The sequence below is a fragment of the Triplophysa rosa genome, linkage group LG9 (genome assembly GCF_024868665.1).
Source record: "Triplophysa rosa linkage group LG9, Trosa_1v2, whole genome shotgun sequence".
Lineage (NCBI taxonomy): Eukaryota > Metazoa > Chordata > Actinopteri > Cypriniformes > Nemacheilidae > Triplophysa > Triplophysa rosa.
In genome coordinates, this window is record NC_079898.1 from 2,867,862 (window position 1) to 2,880,679 (window position 12,818).

The window sequence follows — 12,818 nt, forward strand, 5'->3', positions numbered from 1 at the left end:
ATCAGGACCAAGCCATCTTACTAGAAGAATCTCGTCTCTACTGATTGAATTAAGTTCACTGGTTACAGTTTGAAAATACATTTTTCACGCCCAGGAATTTTCAGGACAGTCATCAAATGGGAACAAGCCAGAACTCACATTTTTTTCAGGAGCAGATTCGTAGTGAAGACATTGGTGTGTGGAGGTGTTAGAGTAAAGCACCGCTCAGGTACCTGGATGGCAGGTCTTATTCACGCATTAATGCATCATCTCACCAGCTCCATCAAATGGTTCAGTCTTAACATTTGAAGGAGAACACTGGAAGCTGTGTTGTACTGTGTGTTCCTGCCTCAGGAACAGTCTCTGCGTGAGACTCCTCTTTCATTGTCGGAAGGAGGGAACTAAGTGAGTCTGCAACATAATTCCCCTTCTCATAATTCAAATTCTCACTTGCATGTTGCAGATTAGGAGTCATTTGGCAGCTGAGGATGTGTCTGCATATACTCTTTTGCATTCATTTCAGTTTGAGATGCCTGAAGCTTTTTCTAGGTTGACACTTAGTCCACATCTCTGTAAACTGCAGCTTTGTAAACATCCGCGTCTCTAGATGCTGCTGCAGCTTCTTTCTGCAGTTGTAATACATACAGTTCAGCCTCAACTTTCAGCTAGTGTTTTTATGCTCTTCTGGTTGAGTTCTCTCATCATGATGTTTCTTTCTCTGCATAAGAAGCTTTTGCTTTGCATGCTGCTGATTTAGCTCTTGCCATGGTTGCAGCTGCACTAGCTGAAGATCAAGAAGAGCGCTGTGGTCTGCCTGATCATGATCTTCTTTCTAGAGTTGGTCCACTTCCTCTGCTTTCTTGCAAGGCTGTGACTTATCCATCTTGATACTCATCTTGATCTTGGATGAAATTGCGCTTGCTTGTCTTCTCAAGCTCTGTTAGCCATCAGATCTCTATGGATTTCAGGAGAGAACGTCAGTCTTTAAACGTGTGAATGTCAACAAACTAGCACAAATTAAGTATTACTGATATTAAAAATAAAATTATTGACCTGCTGTACAGCTGTATCTATCACAAGATTAGTCTTTATCTGTTTTTTTATATAATTTTATTCTGTGTTAGTGTTATTTGTATGCACCAAGGGTCTGAGAGTACCAATAAACCTGACTTTGACTGACTATACAGTCCGGTAAAGGTACAGGTTTCAGTACCCAACACTGATTGGCTAATTGCAGCTTAATAATATTGCTGACCATGAGGAAATGTCTAGTTTGAGATGAGTTGTGCTCATAAAACCAGTACAAATCTTCTAGACCTAGAAAATACGCTACACATTTTTAGACTGCTGTTAATGTGTGAAAACAGTGGATGTTTGTATTTTATTTGTGTTAACTAGTTAGGTGTCTGGTGATGTGCAAACCTTCACTTAGCCTTATTCTCTTGTGTTATCCAGGGTGTTATGGGATCCTGCTGCTTTCTTGGCTTATGTTGGAGCTGATCAGGTGAACTGTGAATCAGGCACAGAGGATCAAACTGGTATTAACAGGGCACAGGTAGGTTTCATATACAGTATGTGCATGCAGAGGTGATTGTGTTTTTGTTCTTGTATCACAGTATGTGATGCATGTGTGTACTGTATTTACATGCAGTAAATACAGTACACGCATGTTAAGTAGAGGTGCACCGATTGACCGGCCAGAGATCTGAATCGGCCGGTTTTTCATATGATCGGCCCGACTGGTGACCGGCCGGTCAGTCTCACGTCTCGCCGATTCCAAGCTGATCTTCTCTCTGTTGCCCGTGATGCGGGCAAGAACGTCACAGCCGTCAGTACACTCAAAGCCGCAAGTAAACATGTAAACGTGCGCACAGCTTGTCTTTCACGGCTCGTTTATACTCACATGTGAGTCCACCGCACCGCGAGTCTCTGCTGACTGACGCGCATCTCTCATATCCGCTGACTTGCGCGTGCATGCATCATGTACTGTACAGACAAAAAGGTGCACTGTAGTTCATCTCTCGCTGCTCCGTCTACATGGGGTATGTATGCTAACAGTGATACTATTAGCATCATGCTAAACTCACGTTGATGTTTTTCACTCTGTGTAAGACAAACGTAAATTCCACTCAACCTGATTGCTTGTCTTACGGTAAAACTGTGGTCATTTCACCTAGGTAAAATGACATTCAACACGACTTCCAAAATATAAAAAAATGAATAAATCAACCAATATATGTGATATATATCTGATTGAGTTCTTTACTATCACAAAAAACTGCAAATACATATACATCTTTAGAGTAGAATTCACTCATAAGATTTTTAACTTTTTTATTGAAGTTGCAGCAAAAATCAACCCACTTCTTTTAATACTACAGACACAAGATAAAGACAATTTATTTTACATTTCAGAAAAAATGAAATAAAGCAATGTTTCATAAACGGAAACAGACGAGAATAAAGTTGAAGTGTTTTATTGTTATCTTAGACTTTTGTGAGATGAGTACAAACATGAAAAGGTTAATTAAGTAACATGTTTAGTTATATTTTATTATTTGTACTTGTTTTCAGTCACAGAGTTATTCAATTTAAGAGTTGTTTGGGAAAGAGCAGATTCTGTAATTTAATGCAGCTTGGAGAACTGCATTTAGGGAAATTTGGGGAAATTGTAATGTTTAATCATTTATTCAATGAAAATAAAAACAATGTGTATTGAAGATAAGTTAAGTGAAAGTGACCTATTAGTCAGATATGGTGACCCATACCCGAAATGTGACCTCTGCTTTTAACCCATCCAGAGAGTAGTGAACACACGCACAGCAAGTGGTGAACACACGTCTAACCATTAGGCCACGGCAGGTTTCACTTGTAATAAAATCGGAAATCGGAATCGGCAAAGAAAATTGCAATCGGTGCATCTCTAATGTTAAGCTTTGATTGGCCCTAGGGACGGGGGTTGTGGATTTAAAACTATATCACAGTATTTTCTGATTTATAAAGTGTAAGTCCTCAGGTGCCATATTTTGAAACACAGAAAGAGACAACATCATAGCATTAGGAAGAGCGCGTCCCAAGCATCATTTTTGATCCCTTGAAAGGCACTGCTGAAGGGGATGCACACAAAGTGTCATCTCAGATAAAGAGAAAATGCATTTTTTTTATAATTCTGTTTGACAAGTGTGATCCAAATAGCTATGTGATGAGATGACCAATTGCCAATCTCCTTTCAGAATTTCCACTTCATGAGCTGTGCCTTTCAAAGTGAGTAGAACTGATAGGTGCGATTGATATTCGTCCGAAGAAGCTGTAGATTACAGCTAATACTAAATAATTATTGCACAAACCGATCGATTCGCTTCAAAAGACATTAAGAGTAATCCGCACGGCTCCTGATGAAATATTATAATGCTTGTATCTGCTTTTTGACCTTTCAATGACATGGCACCTAAGGAGTTGATGGCCTCAGATCTCAAGATATTTTTATTTGTACTGGATGTACACAGGCAGCAAACACCTTCTGTGTGAAAGCACAATGGGCGCTTGCTGCTCACAGGATGCTCCCCTCACGCATTCAGTATGAAACGGGCAAAAATCATATTAAACATGCGTTTAAAGCATGTGCACATAAATTTGAACAAATGTTTGAAAAAAACTTGTGAAAACCAAATGTGTATTATGACTATTAACAAATAGTTAACCTTTAAAGTGGATAAAACAAATATAACACTAAACATTCATTGGGGCGCATCTACTGCACAAACCTTCGCTAGAGCTCCCCTCCGCTGTTCTTTCGCTTTGCAAATGAGCTGTGAATCAGTCTCGCACAGAAATATGTCATCTAGGCTTTATCGTTATTGTCGCAAGAAGACTAATTCCTATCATGGGGAGAATTTTACTGGTATATTGCAAACAATAAGAAATCACCCATCCCTAATTGCTGATGTGTTTTATGGCAGATTAGTTTTTGTGTGTACACCATAATGGCAGTGGTGAAGCGTGCTCGTTGGCCTGCTGACCCTGAAGCAGCTAAAAGGGGCAACTTCGTGGTGGGGTACACTACTGATGGAGCCCCTCTCTACAGAAATCCCTGTGCTGAGCCCCTGTGTCCCCTCCTACCTAACCTTCTGGCCCTTATCAGGTACATATGATTTCCTGAGTTGAAAATAGTCTTTATGGTAGCTAAACCATAAAAACATACACGCTCATCAACACGTCAAATAACCTATTATAACAAAGACAGTTACTACATTACATTTGTTTTTGCAATTATGATCTATACTTACTAAATTACAATTTTATTATATCAATATTTTACATAATAATAAATGGTGCATACAGAGCTCATGTCCTGCACATGGATTTTTTATTTGCATTATTTGTATCAGTCTTACTAAACGTGCCAACAAGTACACTCACATCCTCTGTTCTGCAATTCAGTGAGCTTTGTTGCAGTTTGCTATTGCTGTACAGATTCAACACAAGTTTAGTTTTAGCAGACTCAAACTATTATAAAAATATAATAATTGGTAATCTTTCACTATTGGTCATATTATGTTAGCAACCTGCCAGCAAAGTTTTTTGTATTTATTATAGTATTTGCTCTGACTTTTTTTGTTAAATTAACAGTTGTTTTTGATAGAGAAGGCATGTTTCACACAGACAGCTACAATTTAGGTCTGGTAAACATCCTGCAAAACAGAATGTGACACAGTTAACAGATTGCGAAGCACATCAAATGATGAAACTTCAGCAGTGGGGTTGTGCATCGATTAATTGCGAATAATCGCATCCAAAATAAACGTTTGTGTTTATGTAATATACATATTAATTTTGTAATTATAAAGACATAAGTACACATGTACTGAATATATTTAAGAAAAATGGAAAAATCAATTAGTGATATATATCATTAAGATTATATACATTTATATATATATTTATAAAGCATAGAAACAATAAGTGTAACGCCGGCTTCACACAGCACGCGTCAGCAGTGTGTCAGCAGCGCGTATTTATTTTCGGCGCACATGTTAACAGATGAGAGCATTCATACCGCATGTGTAAGCAGCGCATGTTTTATTTTCGCCGCACATGTTAACAGATGAGAGCATTCATACCGCACGTGTAAGCAGCGCGTCCTCTCGGAGCAGAAGCATCAGTGCAGGGATCATTTTGGCGCAGAGTCTATTGTTGCTGTGCTGCTCACGCTCAATTAAAGCGACAGTGCATTCTTTACGGACAAAATCCACATGGATTGACAGGAAAAAGTAACACTTACCTTTAAAGCATGTAAGTGGTGTCTAATGTGTTTTTAACAGTCGCCACGAGTTTCAAAAGCAGGAGAGGAGTTTTTTGGCCAAAACCACAACAGCACAGTATATCTTAAATGTTATGCTTATATTGCATATGAAGGAGTGGAAAAAGATCGCATTATGCTGTAAGTGTACTGTGTGAAACCCTCTGTCATTATAACCTCCTGAAAAAACAGATAAAACTACATAGACATCATGTTATATGCTTATATTGCGTATGTGTGAGAGAAAAGCGATCGCATCACAAGTCAGTCACTCTCTCCTATGGTGAGTTAACCTTTTAGTGACTTCGTATCCTTCAACACACGATGGCTTTTTATTTTTAACTTGTACTACGTAGTTCTAAAAGAGCATGAAACGGGCGAGTAATACAAATCATAGTTATGCAATCTACTTAAAAGCGCTTTGATGATGTTCTGGAAGATATTTTGCTCATTGATGTATGTAAATAACGTAATGAGAAATTGCATTGTTGTACTGTGGTACCCAGACAGCGTGGTGCACGGTACATACACTGCAGGTGTGAAAGGACTATGGGCACACGCTGCTAACGCTCTCCCTACGCTCTGCTCACGCGTGCAGTATGAAACGGGTGTGATACTGCTTTAAATTGTTGTTGTTAAAAATTAAAACGTTTTTTGTTTAATTTAATTGCATTTTTGTTTTTCTGAGCAAAAAATAAATATCATGCATTTTAGGGCTGTGCAAAAATTTCGATACATGTAACTCGCAATATTTATTTTTTCAATAGTGTATCGATAGTGATACCTCTACTATCAATAATTTTTTAAAATCATGTCATATACATACGGCCAAAAGTAAGTGGAAGCGAGCATGGTGAAAAATATAAGAACGCTTGGAGCTCTCAGAGCTCATGTGTGGGTGTGCTTTGGTTTTCAAAATAAGTAATGGAGTAATGAGTTATGTAAAATAATGCTGTTTGTAGGCTTCGCAAGTCATGACACAAGTCACTTGGCTACTGCAGTGCATTAGACAGAAAGTTTATTAAGAAAAGTAACAATGACATTTATTGTGCTTTCACGGATGTGACACCAGCGCATTTACAGCACGGATGAAGCAGGGGTTTTATACTGCACATGTTCAGTGTTTTAACTGTAATCAGGGCTCGACATTAACGCTTGTCCGGGACAAGTAAATGTTTTGTATGGGCAAGTGAGAGAGAATTTTACTTGCCCGACCGGACAAGTAACTTGAAAAAAAGAACAGCGCGACATATATGTAGAATAATAAAAATATATGTATTCGACAGAGCTGCGTGTTTGTCGTGGTGGTGCTTGTTGTGTGTAATAATAATCAATGGCGCACCGCACTGAGTCCATGCGGACGTGGAATCCTGTTATTTAAATGTCATCTGGCTGTTCTGCGTGTCTGAGTGAATTATGTGCACAGTTTAACATACAACATGAGTGATGGTCGAGTATTTATCTGTGCTGCACTGTATGAGGATATGAACACATGAACTTCATCTCCAGAGTTGCTCTGAGAGTTTATTTTACGAGCGTTTTACTGTTTTGAGTGAAGCTATCTGCAAACAAGCGTCAAAGACCCGTCAAAATAAAAGTCCCGTTAAATTTAACACTCAGACAAAAAATACTGTAGTGTACTATTGAAAATTGAAGTGCCCTTGTAGTAAATTGATAAACACTGTATACTATAGTAAAGTACAAAAACAATATAGTAGGAATTTTACTGCAATTTACTATAGTAAATAGTTTAGTAACCTACAGTAATTTATGTGGACAAATATACCACTATTGTATAGTAAAAAAGGACAAACACAGAATTTAGAAATATTAAAACAAATTTAGGTAATCTAAAAATGATATGTACGGTGGCTCTGAACCGCAAGTGATAAAAAAATTATGTTAATTCGTTATAACGAAATATTAATCCGTTAAAACGAGATGTTAATTCGTTATAACGACATATTAATCCGTTAAAATGAGATATTAATTCGTTATGACGAAATATTAATCAGTTAAAACGAGATATTAATTCGTTATAACGAGATATTACAAGAAATTTTAATTTGTTAAAACGAAATATTACAAGAAATTTCAATTCGTTTTAACGATATATTAATCCGTTAAAACGAGATACTATTCCGTTATAACGAAATACTAATCCGTTAAAACAAAATACTAATCCTTTAAAACGAAATACTAATCCGTTAGAACGAAATACTAATCCGTAAAAACGAAATACTAATCCGTTAAAACGAAATACTAATCCGTTAGAACGAAAAGGAGTTTAACTTATCGCATACAGCCAAGGACGCTGGGGTGCTCATTATCACTAAAGCATGAGTTCATTTTTTAAAACCAATGTTAAATCATGTATCGTCCGAAAAGCCCCCGGAAAGGTGTCAAGATAAAGAGCACATGATATACGTATGTGTTGATTGAGAGGCGCTCCCTACGATTAAATCCTAATATGGTAGGCCGGAAATATAACTGTAACGTAAAATGTAACTGTAGCGAGTGATAAGGGGATGGACTAATAAAAATAAGTGACGTCATGTAAAACCTGGTTGGTAGAAGATGATGTCAGGTAAAACCTGATTGGTTTGAACTGTGATAACAACTTGAGAACAATGTATAAAAGATGGAGTCAGACATGTATTCGTTGGACATCATTGGGCATCTACAGATGAACTCTGTGTGTCTCACTTTGCTTGCTCGAGCAAATAAAGATTGAAACCTCTTGAAACCTGGCTCTCTGGTCTTCGTGAATTCTTTCAACATTGGCTTTTCGTCACGACACTCAGATCTTCTGGGCTCTACGTGCGGTCCAAGTAGAGGCGCCGTGCGCGTACTGGACACAACACGGATAGGTTGGGTCTTCCTCTCCGGTGGGGAGCGCCTGCAGGTTCACCACCTGGTCTCTCGGGAGAGTGGTGGCAACTTTGGGCACTTAGCCGGGGCGGGGTCTCAAGATAACGTGAGAATCCCGGCCCCAAGTTCTAGGCAATCTGTGGACACGGAGGGTGCTTGCAGATCCCCTACCCTCTTGGAGGTGAGCGCCATGCGGAAAGCCGACTTTATCAAGACTGAGAAAGAGCGGCAACCCGGAGAGGCTCGAAGGGGGCGGGGCCTCTTGAGGCCCGCCACCTAGTTCGCAAGAGGGTACGGAGCGCGGATAAGGTGGTCACCCTCTCGCGCCCCTTAGGAACCTAATGACCAGGTCGTGCTGTCCCAGAGGCTACCCAGTACTTGGGTCATGATGAGCGGCCAGCGCTGAGCGCTTCGATGAGCGCTTCGCCATGACGCAACGTCGAGTTTGCCGTTCACCGTCGTGCAGAGGGTGGGAGCGGCTATGGTAACCCAGAGAGAGAGGAAACTCTCCTTTTTTGAGAGTAAGTGGGCGCTAGCCCCCCGGAGGGGGCCAGTAGATGGAGAGACGGGGCAGGTTCCGTCCCTATCCGACTTCCCAGCGATGTGGCTGGGGTCGGGCCCAATGGTAGCCTCGATCCCCCTGAGGTCTTCCCATGAGGGCCGCTTCGCTGCGGCTGCTGATGGGGCGATGGTCTCCTCTTAGCTGTCTCCTCCAGGGGGGGCTGCCTGAGTGGGGGGCGCCAGAGCTGGAGGGCGTCGAAGAGGACCAGGGCTGCTGGGAAGCAGACAGTGCACGGGACTCGACGGCCAAGGCGGCCGAGTCGCAGCACGGAGGACTGCTTCTTTACTGTCGAGAACCCTCAGGGGGAGGCCGCGTGTGGGTCTCGCGCCCCCCGATGGGCGGGGGGTGAGCGGGGCCGCTGTGGCTCGACAGTAACACCAACCAGCCCCCCCTTTGCGAGACGGGTGCGTTGAGAAAGCAGACCTTCTTAGCGTTACTCATCTGCGCAAGGATCGGCCAGAGGAGTTTCTCATGGACCACAAGTGTGGACATCGTCCGACCCAGGGCCCGTGTGGTCACCTTGGTCGCCCATAGAGCGAGGTCGGTGGTGGCGCGGAGTTCCTGCATACGCGCTGGGTCGGTCTTACCCTCGTGGAGCTCTCTCAACGCCCTGGCCTGGCAGGAGCCATAGCATGGAGAGAGGAGGCAGCTTAGTCCGCCGCAATAAGCTCTCGACACCAGAGATGCCGAGACCCCACATCCACACTTGGACGGGAGTCTAGGTCGAGCCCCCCCCAGGTGGGGGACAACGACTTATCCTCCAGCTGTCTCAACCTCGAGGGAAGAGAGGGTGACGGAACTTTGTTTGACGTGAAAACGTGCCGGAAAAGGGCATTCCAGGTCTTACTAAGTTCCTCATGCACTTCCGGTAAACACGGCACTGTGGGCGGGCGCGGCTTGGAGCCGCGCTCAAACCCGAGGCGCCATGTAGCCAGCCGCGAGCACCGGGAAAGGCAGTGCGGGCACTGCAACCCAACACTCACGGCGGCCCGGGAAAGCATGGCTGACATTTCGACGTCCGCTTCTTCCTGGGCTCGACCCCCCGAGGGAGGAAGCCCGAGGAATCGTAGGAGTCGGATGGCAGTACGTCACCCCCCGATGCTGCAAGAGACAACTCATCATCACGCATCGTGTCCGAATACGTGATTGAGGAATAAGACGGCGGACCGTCTCCTGGGGAATGGTCAGACGAGCGAGACGAGGTGTGAACGGTCCATGAGCCAGTGGCTGGCGGATTATCGCTCACAGTAATCCTCATATCACCCTCGCTGCTTGCCGTAGCGGACGGCAGGGCCGTAGTCCTGCCGCCACGGAACGGGGAGCAAACGAGGTGGTGGCTGAGTCCCGTGGGAACACAGCCACTCGTGACGCAACGTCTGAATCATCACCGCCCGCAGTGCGGGCAGGACGTATCCACAATGTCTGCCCCAGCGTACTGGAAGCAGGCATCGTGTCCGTCCCCCTCCTCGATGAGTGTGTTGCACCCATGAGAACAGCGGGACATGCCACGCTGGAGAAATTTGCTCTTTTAGAAAGGAAATTTGCTCGAACACCTCCGGAACTGCCGAGCTGCCCAGGGGAGAGTCACTGCAGGAAGGGACCGTCCGCTGTGCAGAAAAATGATCACCAAAGATCGTAGAGAAGCTCATCAGATGCGTAGGCTCTGAAGAACAAAAGGTGAATGAATGAGCACGCCGGCATCCCTCTTATACCCGGACATCCGGGGAGGAGTCCGGCATGCAAATTTCATTTGCCAATTTTCATTGGCCTTTTCTAAATACTCAGAAGATGATAGGTTCTCAAGACAAACCCCATTCTGTCGGTTCGACACAACGTCGAGAGACCGACAGAAAGGGAACAACCCATTTCCTGGGTTAAAATGAATAACCCAATTTATTGGGTTAGTTTAACCCCAAATGTGTTCTGTCCTATATTTACCCAGCAGCTGGGTTGAAAACAACCCAAATTGGGTTTTAGAGTGTACGCAGTGTTTACTGATCTCTACTCCCTGTTTGTTGAAGTGGACTTTGCTGACAATAATCGCTCATTTGGAATGCCCTGCAATGTCATCAAAGAAAGGCAACGGCAGGGTAGCGCAGATTGTGTTACATGATAAGTATTGTAATGTAGGCCTACTTTTAAAATAAATATAACATAACACGCGTAGGCCTATATCAATAATCATAACTTTTGTTTATGCAAACAATAACCTAATAAACATAATAACAATAAAAAACATATTACATTGCGTAACTGTACCCCGCTGACCACCTCGAACATTTCTCTATAGATTTTATGATGACCTTGCATGACACAAAGTAAGTTATATAAGTTAACTTTAAAGTCATTAAGGATGAGAAGCTATTCGAGGTGGAAGGGGATGTGGTGAATTGAAAAACCTACCATAGAAAAAAACTTTTGCCGATATCTTCGGACTGGAGAAGTGCATGTATACTTCAAATTTACCACAATCGAAGAGGGCGCTAACACGCACAAATATCACATATCAGACTTGATGCGCATGCACGCAAGTTTTTTAAGGTGTTTCAAATGTACGACTGTACAGCTGTACCTGCATGGTCTACCCTAAACCTAAAATAATAGCCTAAAAATAATGAAGTGAATTAAAAGTGCATTAATCCCATGGAGAACGTTTTAGCGACGTAATGTACTGGTCTTCAGATAACCTGGACACTGTCATTTTATTAATCAATCTGGGCTGCGTTTCCCGAAACCTTCTTAACGCTACATCGTTCTTAAGTTATATCTTAAGCTGTACCTTATTGTTAATACGTGTTTCCCGAAACCTTCTTAGTTAATTATACCTTCTGTAAGTCATACTTTCATAAGGTTGGTCTGGACCGCTCTTATACCTTATCGCAGTTGATGGTTCATAGACGCTATACCTTACAGCTTTTCTACATCGCAGTTTAATTTCACACATAAAATTGGATATAATAATTTAATATAAAATTCTATTTAGTATTAAATTAAAAATTTTACTTTAACTTAGTTATAATTTTACAAATAAAATACTCGGGTTTAATACACTCAGTGTAGGCTTTTGAAGTGTTTTCATGAATAAAATTGTCATACATTGATGGTTGTTAGCGTTTCTAATTACAGCCTATTATCCCAAGGCATATCAACTATCAAACCATTTTCACAGGAAAGGCGTAGTCTTTATAAAGGGAATGAATGTTATGGGTAGTTTGGTCAAACTATGGCAGCGAGACAGCGAATAGTTGTCTTAAATCAAAGACGGCGCCGTCCGCGGAGCCAGTTAGTGCTGCACAACTTCATTAGAGAACATTTTAGTCCTCGGGCTACCATGTCAGAAGAGAAAATTCTACACAAATTTAGTCTGCTACGGGAGCAAATTCTGCAGCTCTTGCATCTTGTTGGCCCAACTTTGTCGAGACAAACTCGACGGAGCTGCCCCGAAAATCAGCTGCTGGCAGCTCTTCTTTCATGCCATGGGGAGTTTTCTGGAGGTGTTTGGGGATGAATTTGGGCTGAGAAAGACCTCGGTGTGGCGGTGCATTCATTCAGTGACAAACATCCTGCTCTGTCATGCCACCGATTACACATACCTTTCGCCAGGCATGACGTGATGGAGGCACATCAAGGCTTCCATGCCATTGCGGGTGTCCCGCGAGTGATTGGTATTCTGGATGGGACACTTATCCCTATACACAAATTAGTCATTTACGCCACTAATGTGAATCAACACAGATCGTGGAGAACATTAACACACGGTGGCAAACTAATTAATTAGCCAGTTAATGTAGCTGGTTAACGCAGAAAACGTATGTCCGTGAGGGTGCGGGATCAGACACTTGCAATATTATAAATACACATGCACGCACACACACACACACACACACACACACTATAACGCAAGGTGGAGCGAACAATCGATTCTCGAGACATCGATATCAACCTATTCAACACCACCGCCATGGACAGCACCTGCTAACGTCGCACTTAAGAAGGTTTACCTTAAGTAACCTCAGAAGGTTTAGTTCAGAGGACAAGCCACGAAAAGGTGTACTTGAGTTAAGGTGTACCTTTAGAGTCTTCGTGGCGCGCTAAGAGACAACATCA

At 42.5% G+C, this 12,818-nt stretch overlaps 1 protein-coding gene across 2 annotated transcripts in view; it reads left to right on the forward strand.

Annotated features, from left to right (window-relative positions):
* The window catches only part of LOC130559254 (exportin-5), a 108,526-nt gene that overhangs the window by 46,309 nt on the left and 49,399 nt on the right, over window positions 1-12,818 (forward strand). For both annotated transcript variants that reach the window (XM_057342217.1, XM_057342218.1), the window contains 2 exons: window positions 1,435-1,534; window positions 3,939-4,120. In XM_057342217.1, the coding sequence (XP_057198200.1) occupies window positions 1,435-1,534; window positions 3,939-4,120 (282 nt within the window). The remainder of the gene's footprint in view (window positions 1-1,434; window positions 1,535-3,938; window positions 4,121-12,818) is intronic.